The 27,246-nt window shown below is 38.5% G+C and overlaps 2 protein-coding genes across 8 annotated transcripts in view; both read right to left on the bottom strand.

Annotated features, from left to right (window-relative positions):
* stxbp5b (syntaxin binding protein 5b (tomosyn)) overlaps positions 1-3,759 on the bottom strand; it is a 38,069-nt gene extending 34,310 nt beyond the window's left edge. For 4 of the 7 annotated variants that reach the window (XM_036594141.1, XM_036594142.1, XM_036594143.1 and 1 more), the window contains exons 1-2: positions 3,341-3,758; positions 1,535-1,632 (exon numbers count right to left, since the gene is read on the bottom strand). In XM_036594141.1, the coding sequence (XP_036450034.1) occupies positions 1,535-1,632; positions 3,341-3,487 (245 nt within the window). In that variant the 5' untranslated portion in view covers positions 3,488-3,758. Of the gene's footprint in view, positions 1-1,534; positions 1,633-3,340 lie in introns of all 7 variants that reach the window. The other 3 variants (XM_036594145.1, XM_036594146.1, XM_036594140.1) reach the window with 1 other exon arrangement.
* Positions 3,760-17,486: 13,727 nt separating this feature from the next.
* Positions 17,487-23,921, bottom strand: rab32b (RAB32b, member RAS oncogene family). Its single transcript, XM_036593806.1, has 3 exons — positions 23,544-23,921; positions 18,328-18,605; positions 17,487-17,989 (listed from the first exon to the last, which is right to left on the bottom strand). Exons 1-3 carry the CDS (start codon positions 23,758-23,760, stop codon positions 17,852-17,854), a joined length of 633 nt encoding a protein of 210 aa, XP_036449699.1. The 5' UTR covers positions 23,761-23,921; the 3' UTR covers positions 17,487-17,851.
* Between the last annotated feature and the right edge of the window lie 3,325 nt (positions 23,922-27,246).

The following is a 27,246-nucleotide window of genomic DNA, read 5'->3' as shown; positions in this document are numbered from 1 at the left end:
TTTCAAATGTCCTCAGTGCCCTACACACCTGCTCGCACACTTTTTCTTGGGCGATTTGACGGTACATCAATTTTTGTTCTGTTTTCTTTTTACATGTACATGGAAAGAAATAAAGGTGAAAAGGCCACGTGCTTGTAAAAACGAGATATGAGATATGAGGGCTCTTCTAAGCAGCATCTTGAAAAAGCTTGGCTGCGCATGTCACATGGTCTAGCAGACGCGCCCAGCAGGACCAGTGATGATTCCAGCACGTGTGAGGTGGTGTTCTGGCAGAGAGTGAACAGAAGCAATGATGAGGCTGGCTCTGCAGCATATGGCAACAGAGCTGCTCATGCCACAGCAGAGATATCATTAATGAGAGTAACTCTTCCAGGAATTCACAGTCAGCTGCTAAGAAACATGCCACTAAAACCACACGGCAAAATGCAACTGACAAGATATAAGAGGGAGAATGACGCCTTATCCACGGCCCTGGTTTAAATGATCCCCTAAACATGGGGGAATGCCCAGAATGTAGAACGCATTCAAAGCCCACATCCTACTCATTAGTCTAGCACGCACCTTCAAATGTTTTGCTTACTGCACCACTAATTTAATATTTCTAAATAAAGGCCACACACCAAAATAAGGGTGTCAAAATGAGCTCTCTGGAGCCACAGAAAGCCAGGACAGCGATCACCAACGCTAATCCAGGAGATCTAGCTTTCTGTAGAGTATATTTCGAACCCTAAATGAACATCTCATCAAGATCCGTCCCCCACTTAATTAGTAGGATCAAATGAGCTATATTTGAGCCAAATTCTACAGGAAGGTAGATCTCCAGGAGCAGCACTGTGACCACTGCCATCTTTTTATTCTTCTATCACACATCCATGCCAAGAGTAATTTAGGAACCGTTATTTTCAAGAGGGCATGACCCCTGAAAAAATCAACATTAATTGGAACTCATAACGCATACCGGGGTAGCTGCCAGCCTAGTGGTAAGAGAGGCAAAATGACAAATTTCCCTTGTAGGTTCAATAAAGTACACAACATACTGTGATATATTTTAAGTGAAACACAGTATCAGGGAGGGTCTCTCAGCTAGCTGAGGGGCAGGTGAAATATGATCTTATTAATATTATTTTTTACCCCAAGCGTGGATGCACATAGTCAACAATCAGAAGAAATTTTAGAGGTAGGCATCCATTACATTGTGATGGAACACTACAGAAAAACAAAAATTAAGTGATGAAAAAAGTAATATATCTGTCACACAGCTTTAGACTTCTTGGAGGCTGGTTTGCCTCAGACAAATCAATTAATAGTATTTGGCCATTTTCATAAAGTCATAAGAAGTCGTTTGTGAAAAGCACAGACCACAGAACGTGAAGACCAAACATCTTTAGTTACTTTTTGAGACAACTACCACAAGCAATAAAATAAGTAGAATGACTAGCCTTCAACACTGAGGACTGTGATGGAAAACACAGAAACATAATATTAATACACTGGCCACAAATGGCATACACACAACCTATAGTGGAAAGGATACAGTCTTAGGGATCCATTCTGTGTCCCAATGGCCAATATTTTTTGCACAGGGTCAAAGGCCATGGCAGAGGGTTGGTAAGGAAAGCCATGTCGCACTGTCTGCAAAACAAAACAAAATGGAAGTTGCATTAAACTGCATGTCCATTGTTCATCAACAGTAAGGTCTTCATGAACATATACAGCTACAGAAGGAGGTATTTAACAATGTCTATATTTAAGCATTCATTCAATACAGAGATCACTTAAAACTGTCATCATAACGCCCCTGTTAAAAAAATTACAAGAATTTGGTATGTGCTCCATCATGCACCATCAGGATGATTTTACTGTTAGTTCTGACCAACACAGACCAACACAAACTCATGTTTAAACTAAATGATTTGTTGCTATAAATTGGCTATAATGATGCTGGAAAAAAACAACTTTGACAGACAGATACAGAAACAAAGAAACATACAGACTGTACAACTGTGTAAGCACTATAACAAAGTAACTACGGTGGAAAACATTACTTTTAGACTGTCACCAAGGTCAAAGGCCTGATCTAGTGACAGTAAAAACGAGTCTGAAGTCAGCTTCTTATTCGCCAGCTTCTTTTTCGAATTTTCGTGTTCCGCCTTAAATGGTGCAGCACTTACATTCTGGTGTCTATCGCAGAACGTTACTGCTGCACTATTTAAGGTGGAACGGGAAAATTCGAAAAAGAAGCTGGCGAAAAGAAAGCTGACTTCAGACTCGTGAAAAAAGATAAGAACATAACTGCTCTTTTACGAGGCTGATTCCTTTACAAGCTGCTGTGACAGCAGCTGGCAGACGAGGCGACACGACTGGCTAGCTAAAATTAACAGCTACGTTCATTTCCTGAAAACACCACTGCTTTGACATTTCTGGGGACTCTTCGACTAAACGGCTAAAAGTCACTAAAATCAACACAACAGTAACTAGCACGCCAGTGCCATAGCTAACCTAGCTAGGTTAACATTCACATTTCCTGACATATCACCGAGATGAATGTTTGCTGTAATAAAGGAAGTCAGGTCTACGAAGGTGGACAGCTACAACTGCAGTGACAGCAACCGGTTAAATAGCTGCTAACGTCACAAACATGCCAACACCACCTAATTTAAAGAGTTTATTGACGAGTATAAAGTCAGCTTGGTCGTTTTTATTAACAAGCTAACATTAGCTAGCTACCTGATGGGATCACATGACAGCAGCCACTGGACTCGCTGTACCTCAGCTGATTATTATAATCTGTTCAACTACATAAACTGAGGGGCAACAAGCCTAACTCAAATCAACAGCCAGTAGCTGAGCTATCGCACTGTCAGCAACCACGTCTAAGTTTGTGTTCTGTGTCTTTCCTAAAAGTCTTCACGTTACATAGTTAATAATATAACCAGTCCAGATGCTTTTAATATCGAAGGAACCGCACCAAACCGAACTGACCATGTAAACGCCACCAACAACACCTTATAGGCGGAAGAGACTGCTAGCTAGCTAACTGACAAGGGTATTTTAGCACGGATACGCAGTGGTTAACTTAACTGAAGAGCTTTACTGCTGACAGATACAAGCCTTATTAGCTACATGGAGGCTGAATATACACTGAATTGCAGCAGCTGAGCTCGGTCTTGGCGGAAGCTGCCGCCGCTGTAGGGCTGGCTGACCGACTGACTGGCTGGCTGGCTAACAGGGTGCTAGCATGCGGGACCGAAAAGGGGGGTTGACATTAGCAATGCTAGCAACCACTGACACTTCAGAATAAACAAACAAACCAGAAAGACAACATCATAACAGAAGTCACCTTGCAAAGCTGAAAATGTTCAGACTGCAGAGTCTCCTGAATAACGTCGTTTTCCCTGTTGCCCGGCTGAAGCGAGGCGGACGAAGAGGAGGAGGAGGAACCCGCAGTCAAGCCATCCAGCACCTTTCTGATATTAAACTTCTTCATGCTTCTTCCCGACAAGATGCATCAACGGAGAAATCGCGAAACAGAAAGGAGAAGACGCGGCCAGGTCTCCTGCAGCTCTGCTTTCTTGTTTTGTCTCACATGTCAGGCGGCGTTATTAAACCGTCCTCCGTGTCCAAAGTTAACATACTGCAACGCACAGGCTACAAAATCGTTAGCAAATATTGGTCGTTTTCCATTCGCAGCGTCGCACTGACACTGCCGATCCAACCGGATTCCTGCTGCACTAGTCCCTCCCTTCGCTCCACAGCACGCGTTGTTATTTTTTTCCCCACCCGTTTTCCGACAAATCCCGCCTCCTCCGATCGGATTGGATGGTAGCTCACATTCACGAACAGTCCACTGGGTAATTATTATTACTAGTGCGTCACGCTTACATACATTAAATGTAAAACGGTGAAAACAAAATATGCGTACAATTACACTTATATTGATATCTGGAATTGCGGTCCTGAAACTGCCGCTTCATGTACTGCAGGAACATAGTGTAGCTCTCTGGGTGCGCTGCCTCCCAGGAGGTAGAAGCTTTGCTAAGCAAACTGCCGACAGAAGAGGCTCATGAGAGGTGCGCACCCCCAGTGAGCCGGGCACAGAGTGACCTGCCTCTAGTTTCAGTTGCTGTTAAGTGGATTTTCAGCGTTGCTCCTTTAATAATCGAACATTATCGAGCAGAAATTATGGCCTCACCTGGCTTTTTTTCTGAGTGACACCATAATGTCATATATATTCAGTGCAGAGATTAAATTTTGTTGCCTATTGCAATGTAATTTATTTATATCTGCATGTTGCTACAAATATTTCAGTAAAATAATAATTCAGGACAGTGTCGTTTGCATCAGGGGTCATTTGCATCAGGGGGTTAAATACATTTTTTTATTTATTTAAGATGAACGAAATTAAGGCAGCCTGTGTTAAATATATACAGGTAATTACTTAGAGAGACTTTCACTGTAAGGTATTGTGTGGCAGTGGGAGCGGAAGGGCAGGGTCGAGCGTCGCTGTTGCTGCTGTCACCCCCAGCCACGTGGGATTTGACATGGCATGCTGTGGGGAGCTCTACCATACGCCGGAGAAGCCGTGGCAGGGGTGGCGTGGCCCTGGGGGGAGGACTGGAGGCACTCGCTGTTAAGGAGCGAGTGCCCCGTGGTGTTTGCACTGGCTGGGACTGTTTGCGAATGCCCAAGGACTTGGCTCGAGCTGGTAGGTCACCAGTGACCGGGCTGTGTAGTGAACCGCTACTGACTGACTGGTGCTGGCTTTAAAAGATTCAGAAGGCATGGCCATGCAAGTGGCTCATGGTATGTGCACACTCTCCTGAAAAGGGACTGTTTATATATTGTGTGTGACATGTTTTCTGTGTGATGTTCTGCTGACACTACAGTATGTCAAAAAAATAACATATGACCAAAATATTAATTTTTCCACAAATCGGCTATACTTGTGTAGAAATAAGAATATTATCATATGACAATACTGACAAAAGGATAAATTTATTAATTCATTTGCTTGAGTAGCCCACACTATGCAAATGTAAGTAATTACTACCTACCTTTGGCTAAAACTAAACCACAGAACCAAAATGTACTACAGAATCATGATACATTCAATATATTACATCAGGGAGTTAAATACATTTTTTATTTATTTAAGCTGAACTAAATTAAGGCAGCCAGTGTTAAATATATATAGGTAATTACTTAGAGAGACATTCACTGTAAGGCATTAAACCTTCCCTTCCGGGCAGTGTTAGAGATTGTGCCTCGAACATGCTCAGATGTGGTGAGTAGCCAGTCCCGTAGCTGAGGAGGCGGGCTTTGTCTGAAAACGGGTGGGGAAAAATTCTAACGCCTTCAGCGAAGGCTTCAACGTAAAGGAATGACCCGGATGTGCGTGGTTACAGCTCACTGATTCCAGTTCAGTGTCATACGTCAAATAATGGCTTTTACTCTTTTTTATCTTTTAATTTTCTGCGTGCAGTGTAAAAGATATATTGTTCATTTATTACAAATGCCAAAGTAAATGACTATATCAATGTATGCTGTTAAGTTTAATTTTTTTGTTTCCCATTTGTTGGGGAAGGCTGGCTGTGTCATTTTGATGATTTCAAAATTAGAGTTGTAAATAATATCACAAAACTCTGTTTACTCAAATTAATCTATTAAGTAACAGTCTTTAGATGTGTATCTGCATAAAAAAAAACAGATTCAAAGGAAACATGAGCAGGAGGTAGCTTTTCAGTGAAAAGAATAACAAAACTGCTGCCGCTCTAGGTTGCCTTGTTAGTCCCTCTTGAAGTCCCACCCCAGTACTGACACAAAAGCCCCACTGGAACCACTGGTCTGTCTGGCATTCTGGGGACCTGGTAACGCATCAGTCTCCAGGGTCTCTTCTAATTACACCTCTAAGGCCTATTCACTATTACACTGTGTATCTATGCCACTATTTATGACATTTGTGTCAAAGCAGTGCCAAAAATATCCAAGAATATCACAGTATGAATGGCTGATATTGATCATGCATTTATTGCAGAACAGCAGGACTGCCCAAAGTGTGGCCCTTTAATTTGGCCTACCATTTCATTTGGCCTACCATAAAGATAGCGTTCCCCTCAACCCTCACTCAATGAGAGAATTAACATATTTATGCAGTATATAATTCTTATTTTCCTTTTAAAACTGTTTTTGAAGTATTTTATTTATAGATCATAGTGTAATTTTACAAAATACATTGAAAACTCCATTTGAAACCTATACCTTTTTTATTTGTTTATTGTTTGACCCTCAGCCCACCATAGATATCGCACTTTGGCCTCCCAAGACAAAAAGTTTTTGCATCCCTCCTCTAGAGTATCTATACACAGTGTGTAGTCATCTATGTCTACAGTGAGCTGTTCGGATAAGCCAGTGGTGGAGCCTGGTGCTATTTAAACAACAAGTAGGGCAACAGTCCAGCTTTCTTCTCTTGTGCACTAGACAATGCTGATTAAGTTATTCTCACTGGAAGATCTCAAGCTATTATTATGGCTACATGTATGTACCCTTTAGACTCCTGAATTAGAAGAAATAAATAGTTTTAATGCACATCTGTATAAGAGTATTGTATAAATATTTTAAAATGCTGAGCTCATGTAAAAGAACAGTTGAAGGAATTCAGGTTACAAAGTGTAATCCAGACGGCACTGTTTAACTGGCTTGTTTCAAATGATCTTAACATTCACTCGTTCTGCATTAACTGGACAAACAACAGCCTGAACAGCTATGTACATCGTTAAATAGACAAAGTTTATATGGTTTGCTAAGAAAAGCAGCCTTAAAAAGCAGGAAAATGCACACAGGACGTCTGGAACTTTGTATTAGTTGTAGGGGAATTTTATCACGTGTGCCTGTATTGGTGTTACCCACTAGATGGAGACAAAGTCCTTGTAAGACTTTTTTGGCCATTCAAAGTCAAACTACTAAAAGTAGGTATGAGCATGACAATGAATTCATAAAGTTAACCCTGAACACTAAAAGCTCTAAATTTGGTGTCAAATGTCTGGAATGCTGGAGCACAACTAGAGTTTTACACAGGAACTCCCAGTCCTGGGGCCCATGCTATGCACATTTTTGTATTTTCCATTGTCTAGCACACTTGATTCAACTAAGTAATTAGTTTAATATCAAGCTCCTCATGTGCTCAGTCAAGTGTGGTAAAGTAGTGAAAATGTCCAGAGCATTGAGTCCCCAGGACTGTGATTGAATAGCCCAGCTTTATTACCTGAAAACGTATGAAAAAACACTACAGCAACCCCACAGCTGACTCAATACATCAGTTATTCAGGCTGGTGTCACACAGATGGATACTGGTTAAGTCTGTTACATTTGGGGTCTGCTCTTGTATCAATAAAACAGCATCCACAATGGACATTTCTTTGGAAGTGACGAAATTAATTTAAAAATAGCAGTATAGGCTGAAACACTCCCTATAACATCAGCCTGAGTGAGCAGGCTAAACTGCTGTGGGCTAAATATGCACATATATGTAAATGCTTTGGTTTCCAAAGGTCAGGGGTCGGCAACATGCAGCTCCAGCTCTTTTACTGTCCTGTTGCGGCTCCACAGCAGAATTAGATTTTTAGGTCAAAATAAAATGATCCCCCTTTGCAATAAAATAAAGCTCTGCCGCTTGTTCTAGCACTGTTTAAACACTGGATTTAACGTAGCTTATAACTAATTTACCTTTTAACCCTGAAGTTCAGACAACAATCACGCCTAGCTAGTAGCTAACTAAAAGTCAAAAGGAGAGATTAAAGACGGACATCGATAATTTGGAAACAAACCGACTTATTTCCATTTATAAGCACTCAGCTGGTTTCTTAATACGTTTAATCTGCTGTGTGAAACTGTCAAACACTAAAAAGTCATGAAACTGAAGTCAGCTCCTCATTCGCGGGGTTCTTGTTCGAATTTTCCCGTTCCACCTGAAATTATGCAGCAGTTACATTCTGGCATCTCAGGCACCATTTCACGTGGAACGGGAAATTAAAGCTAGCGAATGAGAAACTGACTTCAGACTCGTAAAAAGTCAAACGGTGATATTCTACTTTCATGGAAATGTTTCCTGATGCGAGAAAAGTGGCTATATCTGAGCTAAAGCTTAAAGCAGAGCAAAGCAAGTCTGCGTTTTCATTTATATTATATTTTTTTAGCCTATACTACTACATTAGCACATACTGAGACATATTTACAGCCAAGATGGGGAAATGGACATAAAATGTTGTGGCTCCCAAGGTGTTTTGGTTTTTTGTTAAAAGGGACAAAATGGCAAATGTTATCTTCTTAACATTTGGGTTGCTGACCCACCATAGGTGGATTTTGTGGGCTGAAATGTGAACATGTTTTGAGGTTGTAACAATGTTTACATACTATATCAAACTATTTATTTTAAAAAAGCAAGGAAAGGTCAGTCATGTGTCCTTTAACATTTATAACTCAATATTGGCTGTTTCATTTTCTCTCAAATGTAGAATCACCTACAGTAGGAAGTGTCACTGTTGATTGTCTCTATATGTTGCAACAACGGGCGATATTCCAATAAGCCATGATGGAACGACATGTCCCTTACCCGCACCCTGTCCCTTTTCTTCTCTGCTGTGTCCTTTTCTTCTTTCTCTTCCTCAGGCTCCACATGCCTGCAGCATCATCATCCGCTTGTTCATGAGAGCCATCTGCTGTTCCACATGGGGCCACCGCCATGTCTCACTGGACACAGGCTGAGACTGGTCACACACGTATCCTCTCTCACTGCGACCATGTTTCACCGCACCTCTACAGCTCAGGAGCTTCTGCAATCAATAACAATGACACAAACAATGACAAAAGACATCTCAGCTTCAGGCTAATGCTGTGTTAAGACTACAGGCATTTTTGTCAAGTGAACTTGTACATAATAACCAAAAATTGCTATAAAGTTCAGAACCATGGACAGCAGTGACATCTAATTTGAAAGGGTAAAGAACTACTGGGATAATATCCTCCACACTTCTTTTAGAGAATGGAAAACTCATTTACACGCAACTGGATGTTTTGCTTAAAGGCCCAGCACAGCATTTTCCTTCATAATCAAAACCTTAACCCAGTAGTGTCTGCACACTTTAGATTCAGCCATGGGTGTCACTGTTGATCTATGGATAGGTTTTTAAGCCTTTACTAAGGGTCCGTGGCACGCTCCCCAAGGCCGATTTTTTTTTGGCCCCAAAATGTCTGTTCATCATGAACTTTAAGAGTAGCAATAGGGCGGAAATTTATCAAAAATGGCTATTTGTTCAAGTTGGCACACAGAAGTTCTGTTTCTTCATAATGTATTAAGCACAGATCTTTTACAACCTAAATGCTCTGTCTGTCCACCTACATGGATCACAGATAAAACAAAGATATTAAAATCAAGCACTGCTATCTCCTCCCTCTTAAATGCACTACAGGTCCTAAACATATTATTCAAATACATAGATTATAGATTGGTACAATCTCAGTTAATGCAGGCAGGCAGAATGTGATTTTGTCCTGTGGTTGTGCTTACATGTATAATCTAGATGACATGGTCACAGTGACATTTGACAGCACAAAAATCACACACACACACACACACACACACACACACACACACACACACACACACACACACACACACACACATCATCTAAACCGCTTATCCTTCTGGGTCGCGGTGGGGTGCTGGAGCGCACAAAAATCATATCTCCTTAATTTTTTAAGTCTCACAGATGAGTATTAATTTTAATTGAGAGCTTGAACAACACTCACTCTCTTTCTTCTTGATCACTAACCTTTATCAGACCTGCTTCTTCAGCTCTGTCAGTCTCCTTCAGCTTCTTTCTCTCCATCTCCCTGCCTGTGTTTGGTAACATTATTTTTATTAAACTCAGATTTACAAAAACTGGCAAAAATGTTGTTTGTGTGTTTGAACTGGCAAATATCTACTCATCTCACTGGCCTCCTACGGAGGTGCCGCCTCTTCCGCCAGATTTTACCATTTACAGATGAGGAGGAATTCAGGGATATAAAATTGTGTTACAACACAATACCAGTATTACGTATACAGAGTAAAATAATATAGCTAATATTGGTGATTGTTTTGATAATGCTTAATAGAAACATGGAAACAAATAATATGTGGTGCTTTATAGTCTATCCCCTTTTCTTTAACTTAACGTTACCTCACATCAATTTAGCTTAGCTAGGTTAGCTAGCTAACTCTAGATTAGTTAGCCAGCTAAAAAAGCAACTGGCTAAAAACGTGATAGCCAGCTATACTGACCATAATTTGCACAAATCAGACATATTTTCTCTTTAACTACTTATTACTGATTTAGACTGTATATTGTATATTTTGAAGTCCTAACCTTTATAGTATGCTTTTTGCTAAAATCCTGTCACATCTTTCTCCTGTTATTATGACAGAAAATCTCTGTTAGCACTGCAGAGTCAGCACCTTTCCGAGTTCATGCCCCACCTATCAGTATGTTGTGAATTTGGAGACAGAATGGCACGGTTGAATAATGACAAGTAAAATGCATCAAAATGTCACATTTAACATGAGAGTATGTCACAAAAACAACATTTTACAAAGAGAATTATATCTATATATGAGAGAAATAAGAGTTAATTAACAGAAGCCAACAAAACCGCTAAGAATGCTGGGAAGCTTCTTTGGCACAAGACTCTTCAGTCTGTAGGACTTACCAAATTAACTGATTAACTAGATTTACCTCTAAGTAACTAAGAACTATACGTGAAACAGTAAGAAACAGTATATGTTTCTAGATTTGTATTAGTACTTTTAACAAAGAAGTAGAGTGCAATTATTATGTTTTATAATGTTTGGTACAGGAGTTAGAATTGGGATTTTCCATCTTCATATAACTGAGTGAAAGATGACCATTCGTGAACCTTCAAGGCCTTTAGCCTGACTGACAGCGACTCTTGCTGATGTCATTAAGAGGGACACTATCTTTGTTGACTGAATCTCACCAATGACACTGTGTTCAGTTAGTTTCTGAGCCCATCTAAGTCTGCATTATAGCAGCTTTGATTCTACATATAATTTGCATGAAGCTAAAATTACTTTCATGAAGTCTGTGTCACATAGGGAAGACACTCCTCCTATCACTTTCTCACTGCTTTCACTCCCATGACATTAAGCTTTTGTCTCAGTTAATCCTTTGTGTTATGTGTGTTTGTGTGAACATGATAACCTGTTAAGATTTGGGAGATTTGGAAGTTCACTGAAATGCGTGAAATAGTTGGCTGAAATCTTACTTTCTGACAGAAATTTGAAAAGCCACAGGACTCAGTCGATGCACAAAGATGAAGAGTACTTTTAAAAACTGTACATTATACAAAAAATGTTTAGCTTTAAAGCAACTGGCAGGCTAGTTACTATGAAATCATCAAAGATTTTAATCACTGACTAATTCAGTCAGAACAAGTGTTTTGCTCATTGTAAACTAAAACAGTCTCACTCTTGTTTTAACCAGCTCCAGTTGATTATCTGGAATGGGACTACAAACTAGGTGGCAGTGTTGCACTTCAGACTGTAAAGAGATTTCCACAGTAATAGACCTGTAACGTTACTTATAGCATATACCCCAGCTAAATCAAACTTGGTCGACATTTTTCTGTGATTACCTATGAGTTTTTAATGACATTATCACACTCTATTGTCATTGTCATCTCTGCAGTAGTGTTGTGACCCAATGTTGCCTGACTAGTGCATGATACCAGCACACAAAGCACAAAGCTGAACACAGATTGCTGTGTAGTCAATCAGTCTTTCATTGTAAATATAGTTTATGCCAATACACATAAAATATTGAATATTATGTATCAGTCATTTATTATTACTCAAGGAGTTTGTGCAAAACCCTTCAGCTGACCTCTGAAACTGCGTCTGATGTATCTAGGGCATGGAATCTTATTTAAAGTTAATGCTTCTCTCAGACAGTTTTCCAACCGGCACAATATACACGTAATGTTACAAACACTCACAGTTAACAGCTTGGGGATGGAATGTGTCAGTACCAATCTCATTTAAGACGAGGTATGCAGGACTCAGAAGACCATCCAGACACTGACTTAATCTAAAGAAAATGTGATTGATGAGAAAATCAAATCCTCTTGATCTGTCCATTGCGCTTCACCAGGAGAACATGTAATTGAGTGAGAATATTTGTAAATGGGATAGAGAGAGAGAGAGGGGGACTAGAATAAGTGCTATGTAGAACAGATCCCCAGACACACAGCAAGGACACTGGAAAGTAAAACTACAGGACAGTGTAGAACAGATGGGGGAGTAAAAATATCTTCCCTCCAATACACACCATGTCAGCAAAACACAGCCTCAAGGTGTCGCTTTCACAGATAAACACATGAGCGTAGTAGAAGACCACCTCAGCGCTCTATAATTGAGAGATTAGACAGAGTAATAGAGCGTCAGCTAAAAGACTCTAAGAGAAAACATTTGGCTTATGTGCATCCTGTTGCAATACATGATGACTAGTCGTATTACAGTCCTTTTCCATTCAGAAAGCAGAGACCTTAAGCACAAGTTATATATTTCACAGTATCAGAAAAATTAGCGAGAAATTACTGTGGTGTCAGCATAGAAAGAGACACAAAAGAGACCCTGATTCTGCTTTGCGTAGCGCACTTTTATTGAAACACCAGCAGAAAGGTACATAACATGGCACTTGGGGATGTCACTATTAGCCAAAGGCTTCCACCCCATAGTGAACAACCCCCAACACAAAATACCCACACTCCCAGACACAATAAAATGCAAATAACACACAACACAACACAACAAACAACGACATTAATAACATAAAATGTCCCTTTTTACATGGAGCATGCGCCATGAGCCTCTTCACGTGGCCCTATGCATGGCCACGCCTCCAGAGCCTCTATGGCAGTGCAAATAGCAGGTCGCTATAATACATTCAACAGAAAATTACACAAAAGCCTCAAACACTAAGCACAATATAAAATCGATTATTATTTGATTTATCTACTCGTTACTTTTGTGCACTCTGCTGCCACTTTAATTCTTCCATCCTTCCAATCCTAAAGCCAATGGGTTACAGCTGTGTCTTCCCAACAAAAGCTGCTCCCAAAGGTATCACTGACACTACATTCCCCTTCAGATAAATGGGATAAAAAAAGGAGATATTTGTAAGGAGACTAGTTATAAAGATAGCACACTTGCATAAGTAAGGAGAAAATCAGAGGAAAATAACTGAAAACAAAAAACAGCCGTTTCCAAAAGTGGAGTTTTATAAATAGAATAAAATTATTTTAGAATACAGAGAAAATGTGACTCCTAACAATCACCAAATGGTTACTTTCAGATAAAAAGTCCTTAAAGCTTTCATCTTTGAGCGATAGGAAACTCCATTCTTGCTGATCTGAAAAACTCAGGTGTCCATCTTTCCACTGTGAGAAAACAACTTAACACTGTAGGTCTGAAAGGATGTGTAGCTTTCAAGAAGCTGTTACTGAAAAGAAGAAATACACAAAAAAGAACCAAATCTGGACATCTGAGCACTAAAGTAAGGTTCTGTAGACTGATGAGTCTAAATTTGTGATTGGAATTACTCTGATCATGAGAAGCAGAAAATGTAACCAAGAAAGAATATCCCTGCCAGTGGTATCTGACTTTTGCCCAGCACTTCAAATAACAATAACAATATAAAATAAGCAGTAATACTGGCCTTTAATGCCATCCTGGGCAGATGTGTCATACTGCTGCCTAATGCTAATGCTAAGAATGAGTGCACTTCTGCGTAGTCATTAACTAAACGTCCTAGAAACCATAAACACTTTTGATCATTTCCAATCCCCACTAATAAAGTAACCCAATTAACTCTCACTGGGATTCATTTAAAAATGGCAGGTTTGAGTCATGACAGAGATGAGTCACTGCATGTCTTTAAATCTTCTGAATCCATGAGTGCTCAAATCCTCTCACTGGTGAGTAGTGTTTTATTATTAAAGGTATTTTTTTCCATCATTAGTCTCTCAGAACAGCCTAGATCAAGAGTCAGGCAGCGAGATAATAATAATCTTTTCTTGTCTGTGCTGGCACCCAGGTGGCGATATGAACTTCCCTTGGCTATCCAGACAGCTGAGTCCCTCGCTGTCTTCAAACACTGTCTGAAGACCCGTCTCTTTGAACAACATTTAAAGGTCCCATGTCATTAAAAAGGATAGTTTGATGTAGTACATAAAAACTACTGAAGTTTCAAAATGTACCATTCACTCCACAGTTCATACTGTACATACATGGAAAGTGCAAAAACACTTACCATACAGGAGCACTTTGTAGTTCCACAATTACAGACTGTAGTCCATCTCTTTCTCTGCATACATTGTTAGCCCCCATTCATCCTGTTCTTCATTGCTCAGGACCCCCACAGGACCACCACACAGTGGTGGATGATTCTCAGCACTGCAGTGACCCTAATGTGGTGGTGGTGTGTTAGTGTGTGTTGTGCTGGTCTGAGTGGATCAGACACAGCAGTGCTGCTGGAGTTTTTAAACACTGTGTCTACTTACTGTCCACTCTATTAGACACTCCTACCTTGTTGGTCCACCTTGCAGATGTAAAGTCAGGGACAATAGCTCATCTGTTGCTGCACAGTTTGTGTTGGTCATGCTCTAGTCCTTCATCAGTGGTCACAGGACGCTGCTCACAGGACGCTGTTGGCCGGGTATTTTTGTTTAGTGGACTATTCTCAGTCCAGCAGCGACACTGAGGTGTTTTAAAAACTCCAGCAGCACTGCTGTATCTGATCCACTTGTACCAGTGCAACACTGAGAATGATCCACCACCCAAATAATACCTGCTCTGTAGTGGTCCAGTGGGTCCTGACCATTAAAAGGGGGCTAACAAAGTATGCAGAGCAACAGATGGACAACAGTCTGTAATTGTAGAATGACAAAGTGAGCCTATATGGTGGAGCTGATAAAATGGAGTGTAAAAACAAGAAAGGTGGTTTTAATAAAGTGGCCAGTTGGCATATGCACTACATTTATATAGAACAATGAGTAACTTAGTAATTAGTAACAATGGGTAAAAGATTAATTGAACAGACATTTGCTTTTTGACATCTATAAGAATTTACATAATGACATTCATCCAACAGGATGGACAGGGGCAATAACAGTTTCACAAGGATTATTTTTGTCCTTTTTTAACAGGGCATGGCATCCATTTGAATCCCTCAGTCAAATCATGCCCTGGGTACAGTGCATGCCAAGTAAATGTGACATTAAAGGCCTAGAGTCAGCGCTTTCGAGAACAGTGTGGCAGGTTTAGTTATGTGATTTTAGCCCTCTCCTCTTTGTTGTTATATTCTAGCAGTGCACTCAGGGCCCAGAGCCAGAGCAGTCTTGTTTTTACACCCATCTACACACCCAAACAGATGGTACGTAATTCTTTTATGGGCCTCTAGAGGACCATATCGTACGTTAGAAACAATCATCACATCTCCGCTACATGGATTTAACTATGCCTGAGAAAATCCCTTAGGAATATGTAGCACACTAACAACTATCCTTCATAAGACGCCAGATTGGAGCAGAGTGCAGTAGCATGTTATACTGCTGGTCAGAACTGATACAAACTCTTTAATCCAATGTAGTTCACTCAATATAGCACAGGTCTCTAGGGGCTGCAACAGTATGTTGCAATTCCAAACACTTCCTCAGTAAAACAGCCCAGAAGTGGGTCAAGCTGGTAGTTATTGCCTATATATACACACAATCTAGTAGTGCATCTGGCATGTTGTCAGCACATTCAGCAGAGTTCTCGCAGTTTCTGATGTCATAGATACTTTTTCCCTCTGTTTCTGCTTGAAAAATGTCTTCCTCCTGCCTTGTGTTTTTGGATTTCTTGGTAATATTTAAATAGGAAACTATCACAGGAAGTATTACATAAGGCAGCTCTTTGATAATAGTTTGCTTAAACTGTTTTAGGCAGCAGCAGTAGCAGCATATTAGGACGCCACCAATGAGCTCCCGCCATGCTGATCTGTTAATTAGCCCGTGAGCTGCTGGCAGATTAACAAGGGAAATAAAAGAAATCACCAGGGAGGTGTTTATTAGAAACTCGGCATGTCCCCCACACCCAAGGCATCATCATTAAATCAGGTGAATATAACTCACATCATCATTTGCTGAAGAATTTATCACACAAAAACTGTTTCTATTGAATAAAAAGGGTAAGGCAGTTTTACTTACTGATGCACTTCGTTCTTGTGTTTCCTCTGAAATTGCTGCAGTCAAATCTAAATATGCGAAAGTCTTTAATAATAAAAAATAAAAGCTTTTTTGTCAATGTTATTGGGTTTTATAAACTAAGCAGAATGCAGGTATACATATACAGTACTGTACAAAAGTACAAGAGACCACCTATCATTTATTTATTTCATTTCCAGTCAAAACAGCTATCACAAGTGTAAGTTATTCATTTTTCACTGTCAAGGAAAAAAGTAGAAAACATATTTAACAGACAATTACTTTTAAACACCCTCAAAGTTCAGTCTTATTAGTTGGTTGCATAGTCTGTTTCTCACATTCCAAATAATCAAAAAAACACATTCAGTGATGCTGAGATCTGGACTGGGGTGGTCAGTCCATTTGCAAATTTTCTTTGTTTTCTTTTCTCAGTGGAGGCTTCTTGACAGCTACACATCCTTTCAGACTCATATTGTTGAGCTGTCTTCTCACAAAAGAAGAATGGACAGAAACACCTGTGGATTTTTCAGATCTGAAACAAGAGTGGAGCTTGATTTTCTCCTTTCTCTCAAAGATGAAAGTTTTAAGTTCTGTTTATCTGATGGGGACAGTTTTGGTGGTCTAACAGGTCTTTTACAGTTGTTAGGGGTCCCATTTTCTTTGTACCTTTTAATCATTTTTTGAACTCCAGTTGTGGAAACTGTTTTTTTCCACATTATTACTTTTGACTTTCCCCTTCCTTATACAGTGTGAATGATATCATATCTAATCTCCTTAAAAAAAGAACAAATTGTACTTAACGTTCATTTTGACTGGGTATTCAATAAATGAAGGGTGGTCTCTGACTTTTGCACAGAACTGTATATAAGTAGGCAGAAGGGAAGGAAGTTTACTTGCGGAAGTATATCTGAAAGTAAATTTCACTGGGTATATTAAATAAAATGTATTTATGATTTGCACTGGCCTGATATTGTTAGAGTATTTTTACAGAAATACTGTTCAATCATGTTAGAGTAGCTACTTCAGGATTCGCATCATGTATCCTACACTAAAAGGAAATAAAACAGCAATGGAAAGGGGCATATTAGGCTTAGTATATACACATCCAGGGGTGCAAATTCGGTCAGGCAAAAAGGGGAGCAGCCTTGTTACGGTATTGCTCAGATACAATACAAGGTACAGAGTACACATACATTTTGAGTTGCTTTATTAATATGACATCAGCTTTATATGTCAATATTAAAACACAAAAACAAACTATTGTATGAATAAGAATAGTAATAGCACAGATGTTCTGATAAATATTCAGTTACAAAGGCAATTTTTAATACAAAGGCAGTTTTTCTATTGTATGTTACTGAAATTCTTAGTCTGATTTGTATGCTGTTATGAATGTGTTAGTAAAATATCTCAGTAATGATGAAAAGTCATTTTAAAAATATTTCAGGACCACTATGAGCAGCCATCCCGAATTTTACCCCCACTACCCCAATGAACGTCCAGTGAAGGTCCAATGAATTTTGCCTAATATTAAACAAGCCCTAAACTTCTGCTGTTAACAGCATTTAGAGGGCCTCTTTTCTGGTGTTTGCCTCAGGGTAATGTTCCCACTCTGGCCTTCTTCAGGGGGTGACTCCTCACACAGCAAGTGCTTCACAAGGAAGTTAACAGCTTCATCCACATTAACGTTCTCCTGAAGTTCACACACAAAGAAAAAAAGAGCGGAAAATAAATGGAGAGGTTGCTGCAGTGATTATTAAAGCAAATGCACAAAAGCTTTGCACAATACATCTTATTGATTTTGTGCCTGAAACACTTCAGCAGTCTCAGCGGCAGCCCCAAAGTCTGAGTGTTTTGTTGATGATAATGTTTTGTTTGATATATATTTATTTAACAGTTTACATTTGTCTTAGATGGATTTTTTCAATACTTTCCTAAATGGGAAAACGTATGTTTTCTGTGTTTGCCTTGCCAATTAACCTGGTTGATGTTAAAAGCAAACTTAATATGTTTCGATTAGATTCCACTCACCTTAGCAGATACCTTGAACCATCCAGCAAAGCCTTTTTCTCTGCACAGTTTATCCATAAGACAGGGCTCCTTTGAGCGAGCTTTGTCTTGGTCACATTTATTTGCAAGTAGAACTGAAGGTATTGGACGACCGTTATCTGTCACAACTTTGCAATCAAGGTCAAGTTTCCAGCTCAGTGCCCCCTCCAGTGTTGACTCCTCTGCCATGTCATATACAACAAGTGCTCCTCTTGCTCCTTTGAAATACACTCTGCTCATATTTTTAAAGTGTTCATGACCTCAGGGAGACAACAACAAGAAAACATTTTTAATTAAATATTTACTTTTATAGTAAATCACTAGAAAGTTAATTGAGGACAAACTACTTAAGTTTTGAATGACTAAATGGTACTAAAAAAACTGTGTAAGTATGAATGGTAAGCAAGCATGGCCCTGAATCATCAGGCTGAAGTCTTGTCGTGGTCAGCATGGTGAGTTGTGCAGCAGAGAACAGTCTGGATCCAGGCTCAGGAATAAAAGCGAAGGTTAAGACACAAGCACTGTCTGATTTTACTGTCAGAACCTTTAAGAATCTTCAATATTGATGTAAAATCCAAATTCTCTGTGTATAATTTTGCACTTAAAGATCCGGAAGCTATAAAATGTGTTTACCTATTTTCATTTTCACTTGTTGAAAGAAACCACTTAAAAAAAGTGAAAAAAGAAATACATTGTAAAAAGACAGGTCAACCAGATGGACAACTTTTCTTATCTCAACTTAAAATGACTGAGATGCAGTGTCACTATGAAACCTAATAAATTAGGTAAATCAAATGCTTTGAGAAAATTGATTGCCTAAAGCCATTAAAATAATTTGACCATAAATAATTGCATGAACTGAGCATGAATAATACACTTTTTTGTTGTATATTAGGAGTGCACAACTCTAGATTCTAGAGTTGGACACTGGCCCTCCAGGACAGGAGTTGTTTTATATACTGAACTAAACTACGTTTTAGCTATTATACTAACTGCATTCATTGCATTGATCATAAGATCACTGAGTATTTTAGAATCAATGTAACAGTACATAATTATGACTGCTGGGAGTCCATGGACGTTGCTAGGCCAGTTTAGGCCCTGTAAATATTATTTATAATAATATAATCAATGTAGATTACTACTTCAAATTACATATAATTTCTCGTACACAATATGCTGTAATAGCGAGGTGCAACCTGCTGCTCTATTGCAGCGCTGCCTCTGCTGAGCTATGTGTATAACCCCCGGCTCGGCCAATCATATCACATCTTGGAAGTTGTGAGCCAGTCCTATCAGACCTCGGCAGTCTCTGGTCTGCACTGCACTGCAACCGCTGAAGCTGTGGGGCAGGATTTTGGCTAAAAGCTCACTAAAATAAAGTCTGTAATATATATAGTAAAACAGTAAGTAGTCACAGAGTGAATATATCCACTACGATATGGATTTGTGGCAAATTATGGTCAGTATAGCTGGATGTCAGGGTTTTACTTGGTTTCTTTTTAGCTAGTTAACGTTGGGTTTACGCAAGGTAAAGAAAAACGGTTAGGCTAACACTAACGTTAGCTAGCTAGCTGACACGCCAACTAGTTTAAAAATTTGGAGAAACTGAATAGTGAAAGTGTGAGAGTGCAAACAAGCGAGAGAGATTTCTTTGCTGTTATATTTACCTTAAGTAGTTTGAAACATTAACACCAGTATTTGCCATATATTTTTGTTTGCAGTACGTTAATGTGAAAAGGTAATATAGTGTTGATCATAATGCAATTTTATATTCCTGAATTCCTCAACATGTAGGTAGAAATTAAGAGGCAGCAGCTTTGTTAAAGGCTAGTCCAGGGATTGGCAACATGTGGCTTCGGAGCAACATGCAGCTCTTTTACTGCCCTATTGCAGTTCCACAGCAGAATTAGATTTTTAGGTAAAAATAAAATAATCCTCCTTTGAAGTAAAATAAAGCTCTGCTGATCAGTCTAACACGGTTTTAACTATAAATTGTCTTAAACATTGGAGTAAATGTATAACTGTTAATTCACCATTTAACCCTGAAGATTGGCACACAGACTGCTGGTCACCATAGCAACACAGAAAAGTCTCGCCTAGCAAGTAGCTAAAGAAACGGCAAAGAGAAAGATTTAAGACAAACATCGATAATTTAGAGACAAATTGACTTATATGTTTTATCTGCAATGAGAAACTGTCAAAAACTAAAAATCCGCGAAGCTGAAGTCAACTTCTCGTCCAAATGTTCCCATTCCACCTTAAATGGTGCAGCAGTTACATTCTAGTGCCTCAGGCACCATTTAATGTGGAACGTGAAAATTCAAACCAGACGCTGCCGAATGAGAAGCAACTTCAGCCTCGTAAAAAACTGAACGTTGAGATTTTACAAGAAACTATTATGCTTTTGGAAAAGTTTTCTGCTGGAGACGCAAGAAAAGCGGCTATAACTGAGCTAAACCAGTTATAAACAAAGAAACAAAGCAGAGCAAAGTAAGTCTAAAGTAAGTCTGCATTTTTGTTTATATTAAATTTGTTAGCCTATACAAGGGCATTAGCACATTCTGAGACTTTACAGCCAAGATGGCAAAATGGACATAAAACACTGTGGCTCCCAAGGTGGTTTGATTTTTGCTGAAAGGACAAAATGGCTCTTCTTAACATTTGGGTCGCTGACCTCTGGGCTAATCAGACGAGAAGATTTTTACCGGTAAAAATGTAATTGATTGATCTCGTTATTTCCCTGAGTTCTTGTAAACCTAAGTTTAATAAATTGACGCATTACTAAACACAGGAAGAGAAGGAGTGGAAGAGGCTGAAGGAGACTGACAGGGCTGAAAGAGCAGATCTGATGGAAATTAGTGATCAAGTGTAATGCACCAAGAACTAGTCAGACGCTTGCAGATAGAAGTACTCAGGTGTCTTGGAGCGAGGAAGGGGATTGTGATTTTTGGAGGCAGTACATGTAGGCGTCATGTGATCTCCCTTGGGATATAGTTCATGGACTTGACAGTGTCGGCCGGTGGGAGTGAGGAGTACTAAAGGCTGTGTCGACAGGAAGCGTGATATCAAGAAGATAGTCATGGAGAGTTGTTTAAGGATTAAAGTTAAAATTAACACTAAATTTACTATAAATAATATAAAAAAACTAAATATAAAAATCACCCTGACCATGAAGTTCTGTCACCTAAGTTAATAAACATGCCTACAGAGCAAATTCACACTCTTTCTGATGGCACCAGCTGAGGCTGAACTGATCTAATCTCTGTATTTGAAGAATATTTTTAGGACCTTGCAGTTTATCTAAGAGAGAGAAGATGGCATTGCTTGACTTCATTACCTTTGCTTGATCTGTGCTTGTAAGTGGATGGACGTAGTCTTTAAGTCATACTAGCTCTGTGCTTAATATAAACTTCAAAGAGACGGATCTACTGTGTGCCAGTTTGACCAAATAGCCATTTTTGATACATGTTCTGGCTGTTCCTGCTCTAAAAGATCATGATGAACATTTTGAAGCCATGCCACCAGACTCCCCTAGCACAGGCTTAGCCCCCTATCCATTAATCTCTAGTGACACCCCAGTGTCACGCTAAGCGTAACTCAATGTTTTCAGTACACAAACCTTCAAGACTGATCTCAGAAAATAACAGCATGTTCCTCCATACTGGATATCTAAGCATAGAGAAAACTAATCAGTTTGAAGACTTGTATGTGAGACACACTGAAGAGCACAGGGAGGATATTAGAACATTTCTTACTCTAAAGACAGGAATTTAATGTGTAGATGTATGTTTTAAGCATCCTCATTTATTAATATAACACTGTCTATAAACTTAGTTATCATGATGTGATTTGTAGATATGTTAGAGCTTCCTGGTGGAACCGAAACTAATCGCAGACTGACTGTGTGCACAAACCACAAAAGAGACAATAAATTTTGCCTTGTGACATTTCTGTGATTATGTGAGTCACCAAGAGAACGTGACACAAATTGAGGCTACTGAGATACTACAGTGCATGAAAAAACAGTGAATATTTTATAGGCTTTGAACATTCTCAAGTGAAATCCTTAATGCAGCTTAATAATGTACTCAAATTGATATAATTGCAAACAACGTCTCAAAATTATAAGAAAACATTCAGAGAGAGTACGCTGGCTCTTGTATTGAGAATGTAGTTGGGAGCTCATAAGTGAAACCAAAACCTTTTACTGGCAAAGGCAATGTCATGATCCTTAAAATCTGTTAAATCTATAAAATCTATAAAAAAAAATACTACATTTTTTTTATTGGTGCTTAAATCACACACAAGCATGATATGTGTGATATATGTCAGGAAAAAAAGCAGAAAAAGAGAAAATGGCACAAAAGTCTCAACAACTAAACATAATATCACTATATAAATGGACTTTAATAAATATCAAAGTATTTAGTAAGTCCATTTTTGCCTTTATTACAGCTTTCATTCTTTTCAGGAGACTTAACTCAAGTTGATAGCATTTTCTGCTTCTCACAGTCCAAGTAATTCCACTGACAAATTTGACTCATCAGTCTGTAAAACTTTACTGCACATCTCAAATTTCTAGTGTCAGTGCTGTAGTGCAAATTGTCTTCTTTTTTTTCCTTTCCTTTTCTCAGAAATGGCTTCTTGAAAGCTACATGTCCTTTCAGAGCCATAGCATCAGCCATAGCATCAGCCATAGCGTCATTTCTGTCATTTCCTACTCATGTGCATTTTAGACGCACATGAGAAAGAAATCTGAATGCAGCTAAAGTGTATTAAGGTAGTTGCTTGTGTGAGAGTTAGTGTCTAGTGAGAGCTTTGGGAACAACTTTTGTTGGGAGGACACAGCTGTAACTAGTTGGTTTTAAGATATTAAATAGACATGATATATTTCATGTTGGAGACATCTGTGTAATTTTCTGTTTTATGCTTTTTCATCACTCTGAAAAATGAATAGTTTGTACTTAATGGCTGTTTTGACTGGAAATGAAATGAAAGATGAAAGGGTGGTCTTTGACTTTTGCACAGCACTGTATATTTGATTAGAAGTTTGCCAATAATTATATGAATTAATTAATACCCATAGCTGAAGGACTGTTCTCATATTGAGATGAAGCATTAATTAATTTACATGAAGCATTAATTAATTTACAGTTTATAAAGCATGTATGCACATTAGTGAATCAGTGAGTTACCTGATATGTCCCACAGTTGTAATCTCACCAGCGTCTTACTGTCCCATTCAATCATCTTCATTGAGAAATCCACTCCAACTGTTAATTTCAGTTGATTTGAGAAATGATTTCTGATGTAACGATGGACAAAACTAGTTTTTCCAACACCAGAATCTCCAATCACCAGAATTTTGAAAACATGTTCAGTAAAAGATCCTTGTTTTAAGCCGCCTGACATTTTCCCTTAAGTGTGATTTCCATAAGTGATAAAATGTGAAGATAAACTCCTGCGTCCTGTTTCTTTATCCAGCCTGCTTTCCATAATCTGGACACCTTTACATGTGGACACTGTGTTCTACTAATGAAAAACAGTAAAACAGAGAATTTACAAGCCCGATGTGGATGACTGATATGGATGAGGCCCAAAGTCCATTGCTGAGGAAAATACGGGACATTATGGCCCAATGTTATCATGTAAAGTGTGCAGACTAGCCTATTTATAGGTGTTGTAAAGTAAACGTAACTTGTTTTGCAAGTGAACTGCTGTAGGTGCGGGGCTGTGCCCTTGACTGGGACAGTACGACAGAAGAAAAGAAGCAAAATGTACATGTTCTTTGTGCACATGGGGTTTCTGTGATTGCTGTACTCAACCAGTAACATGGAATGTATTTAGAAATGACTGCAATTTATGAATGTACAATAACAACAATGAGAACATATTTACAAAAACATACAGTATTTAATTTATCGTAACTAAGAAAACATGTTCTTAAACGTGTGCAAACTAAACAACTCTCAAACATACAGTACTTATGTTAACTATTTAAAGAAATACAAAGTTTCTCATAGCTTATAGCTTCAGTACATCTACTTAACAGTGCAGTAGGAAATGGGAGGATAAGCTATACTGTAAAGCTGGATTTATGGGTTGTGAGCTAACTTTGGTTTAAACCAAAGTTAGGTCAGGTCAGAGTTACCTTAAATAGAAGCTGAAGTTAGTTTGCTAACCCATTAATCCAACATAATAGTACAGTGTAAAAATAAAAGTCAGGTGAACTTGAAAGTTTAAGTCCTTCTGCACAGCTTTTTCTTTTTCTTTTTTCAGCTTAGTTCTTGGTTCAACTTACTTTTGTAGTACTGCAGTTAGGTCCGTAAAAACAGTTTAATTTGAGCTTACTCAGAAAATTCACTGTGTTGTCTCTTTATCTGCTGAAATTGCTTCACTTTTTTTGATGGATTTTAGGATTTCAGATTTTAGTCAATGCCAGTTCCCACCCACAGACCATAACTTCCCCCTATCACAGAGTTTTCCCAGCCTGGGGGGGAAGAGAGTGACCGCAGAGAGTCGATGTTTCAGAGGGATTTGAACTCACAATCTCTGGCTGTCTGACCACAGATTCTTTAGGGCACACAGTGCTCTCTGTCTGAGCATAAGCAACTTTACAAGCACAGCTCATGCTGTTCTAAGTTAATTCACCTTTGCATTCTGTCTTGGACACACAAATAGAAGCAGTTTTGAAGCTCTTGAACAGCACAACTGTCCAACTGCCTAATCATCAAGCGGTCATGAGTTCACATCCCAGCGATCCTTCTGCCTTCCATGACAGGAAGTCTGAGACAGGAGAGGTCTTTGTATTAGGCAAAGGTAGGCAGCTAGGACAGCATGAAAATACATTCTGGGTATACTTGAACTAATTTACGATTGTAGTGATTATATTCTGTAATGTCAATGCAGTCTCACACACCCATTCCTGGTTATAATGTACTATTCCATGTTGTTAATGTACTATTCCCTGTAGTGTTACTGTTAGTACACATAGCTTTGGTGTTGGGGTAATTACTCAAACAAATTCATTACTGATTACTTCTCTCAAAATGTAATGGCTGTGTGTTATATCCCAGAAAAAGTCATCTTCTTACTCATTACTGTACTTCTGTGTTACTCTGTACCAGATTATCTCACTATATTGGCAGATAATTGTGTTTCAAGTATTTTTTTTTCTTAAAACAAGCAAAAACAAGCAAAATTATCTGCCAATATAATGAGATTATTTCATTTACTAAAATTACTAGTAAAAAATTCCAGATTCAAGCCCCACAGTCACTAAATACACCCTCGGCCTGAGAGGAGGGAGCCTTTATCCCCTCTGCCAGGCTGGGTGCACTGTATGACAGGGAGAGTTACAGACTGTGGGTGGAAGTTGGCAATGACTAAACTGGGGGAAGAACTGAGTAAAAATCCACCCAGTTCAAGCAATTTCATCTTATAAGGAGGCAGCTACATCTTTCTGAGATCTTTTGACTAAACTAGGTCTTCAGGTGTTGAGAGCATTTAAAATTTTTGCATTTAAAATTTCATGTTGACCTGACGTTTCACTTTTTACAGTGTATAGTGCACTGCACAGCTCTTTGTTACAGCTATGAATGTTCTAGCCTACTGAATGCTGCTGGCAATATTAGAATATTGTACTTAAATAGAAAATAATTACACACCAATAATAAGTATTTATCTAAAATTTACCCAAATACAACACAATATTGCATATTCACTTAACACTTTAGAACAAATTTTAAATCATTACAAGTACAACGTAAATGGCCATAACTTATACGTTATTTCTGTCTATGTTCTGAAACACATGACATGCTGCTAAGGCTGAATCTTTACCATATATTTTTGATTAAAGCTACATTCTGGAGAAATTGCCGTCGGTGGCCCTGCTGAGCAGAAGTGCTTCCTTAAATACTATAATACTATAATTTATTGACTGTATGTAGAGCACATCACAGATAACAAAGCCCACAGTCCAACAGCGGAAAACTTTGTTATTTATAAGAAAGAACGAAAAAAGAAAAAAGAAGAAAACAAGAAGCAATCTGTGAACACAATGTAATGTTTGAGATTATCAAAATGTGGGTTTTGTACTGAGGTTATGACCATTTAAATCTATGTTTTTTGCCTTTTTTAAAATTCTGACATGATTTTTTGGCTAAATGTATTCATTAAAAACAATAAATAGGTTGGAAAATCCAAGTTACTATGTACAGGGTTGTCATTATATTGTAAACACGCACACATCTCACATAAAAATGTTGATTAAAAAAATCTACAAAAATGCATTGACAAATGAGGATGTCGTATCACTGACACATTGGCACTTAAACATCATCTGCTTTGCTACATTTTAATAAGCATCTGCTATGTATATATATATATATATATATATATATATATATACATATATAATTTCTTAATACCTATGTTACTGCATATATTATTATTAACACTAAAATGTTCAATATGTGCTGCCTGAAGAATATAATGGCAACATATCTAATATTGGTACATTTCCTTATTTCAGTTTTAATGTTGAATTTGAAAAAAAATGGCATTGATAATGTTAATCATGTTTCATCCACATATTCTACTGGCTAGAGTTTCAGCATTTCAAAATTAACATCTATATCCTCATTTACTGCTACATTGGTACATATCCATGAAACTCTTGATGATCTGATGAAATCCAACACAAGCAAACAATGTAAAATAATTAGGCTGATGATCTACATACTGAAAAATCCCTCATTCACAAGCATATATTCCAAATGTGTTCAAGTATGCTTAGTCAATGTTTAAAGTTGATTTAAATGGACACAACGAAATAAAAACCTCTTTTTTACAGGATGATGAGTTTTTTTTGCACAGATTTTTGGCTGTTATTTT

This window comes from Colossoma macropomum, unplaced genomic scaffold (genome assembly GCF_904425465.1).
Source record: "Colossoma macropomum unplaced genomic scaffold, Colossoma_macropomum, whole genome shotgun sequence".
In the NCBI taxonomy this organism is placed as follows: domain Eukaryota; kingdom Metazoa; phylum Chordata; class Actinopteri; order Characiformes; family Serrasalmidae; genus Colossoma; species Colossoma macropomum.
The sequence above is the reverse complement of the archived record's forward strand: the minus strand, read 5'-3'. Positions and strand labels throughout refer to the sequence as shown.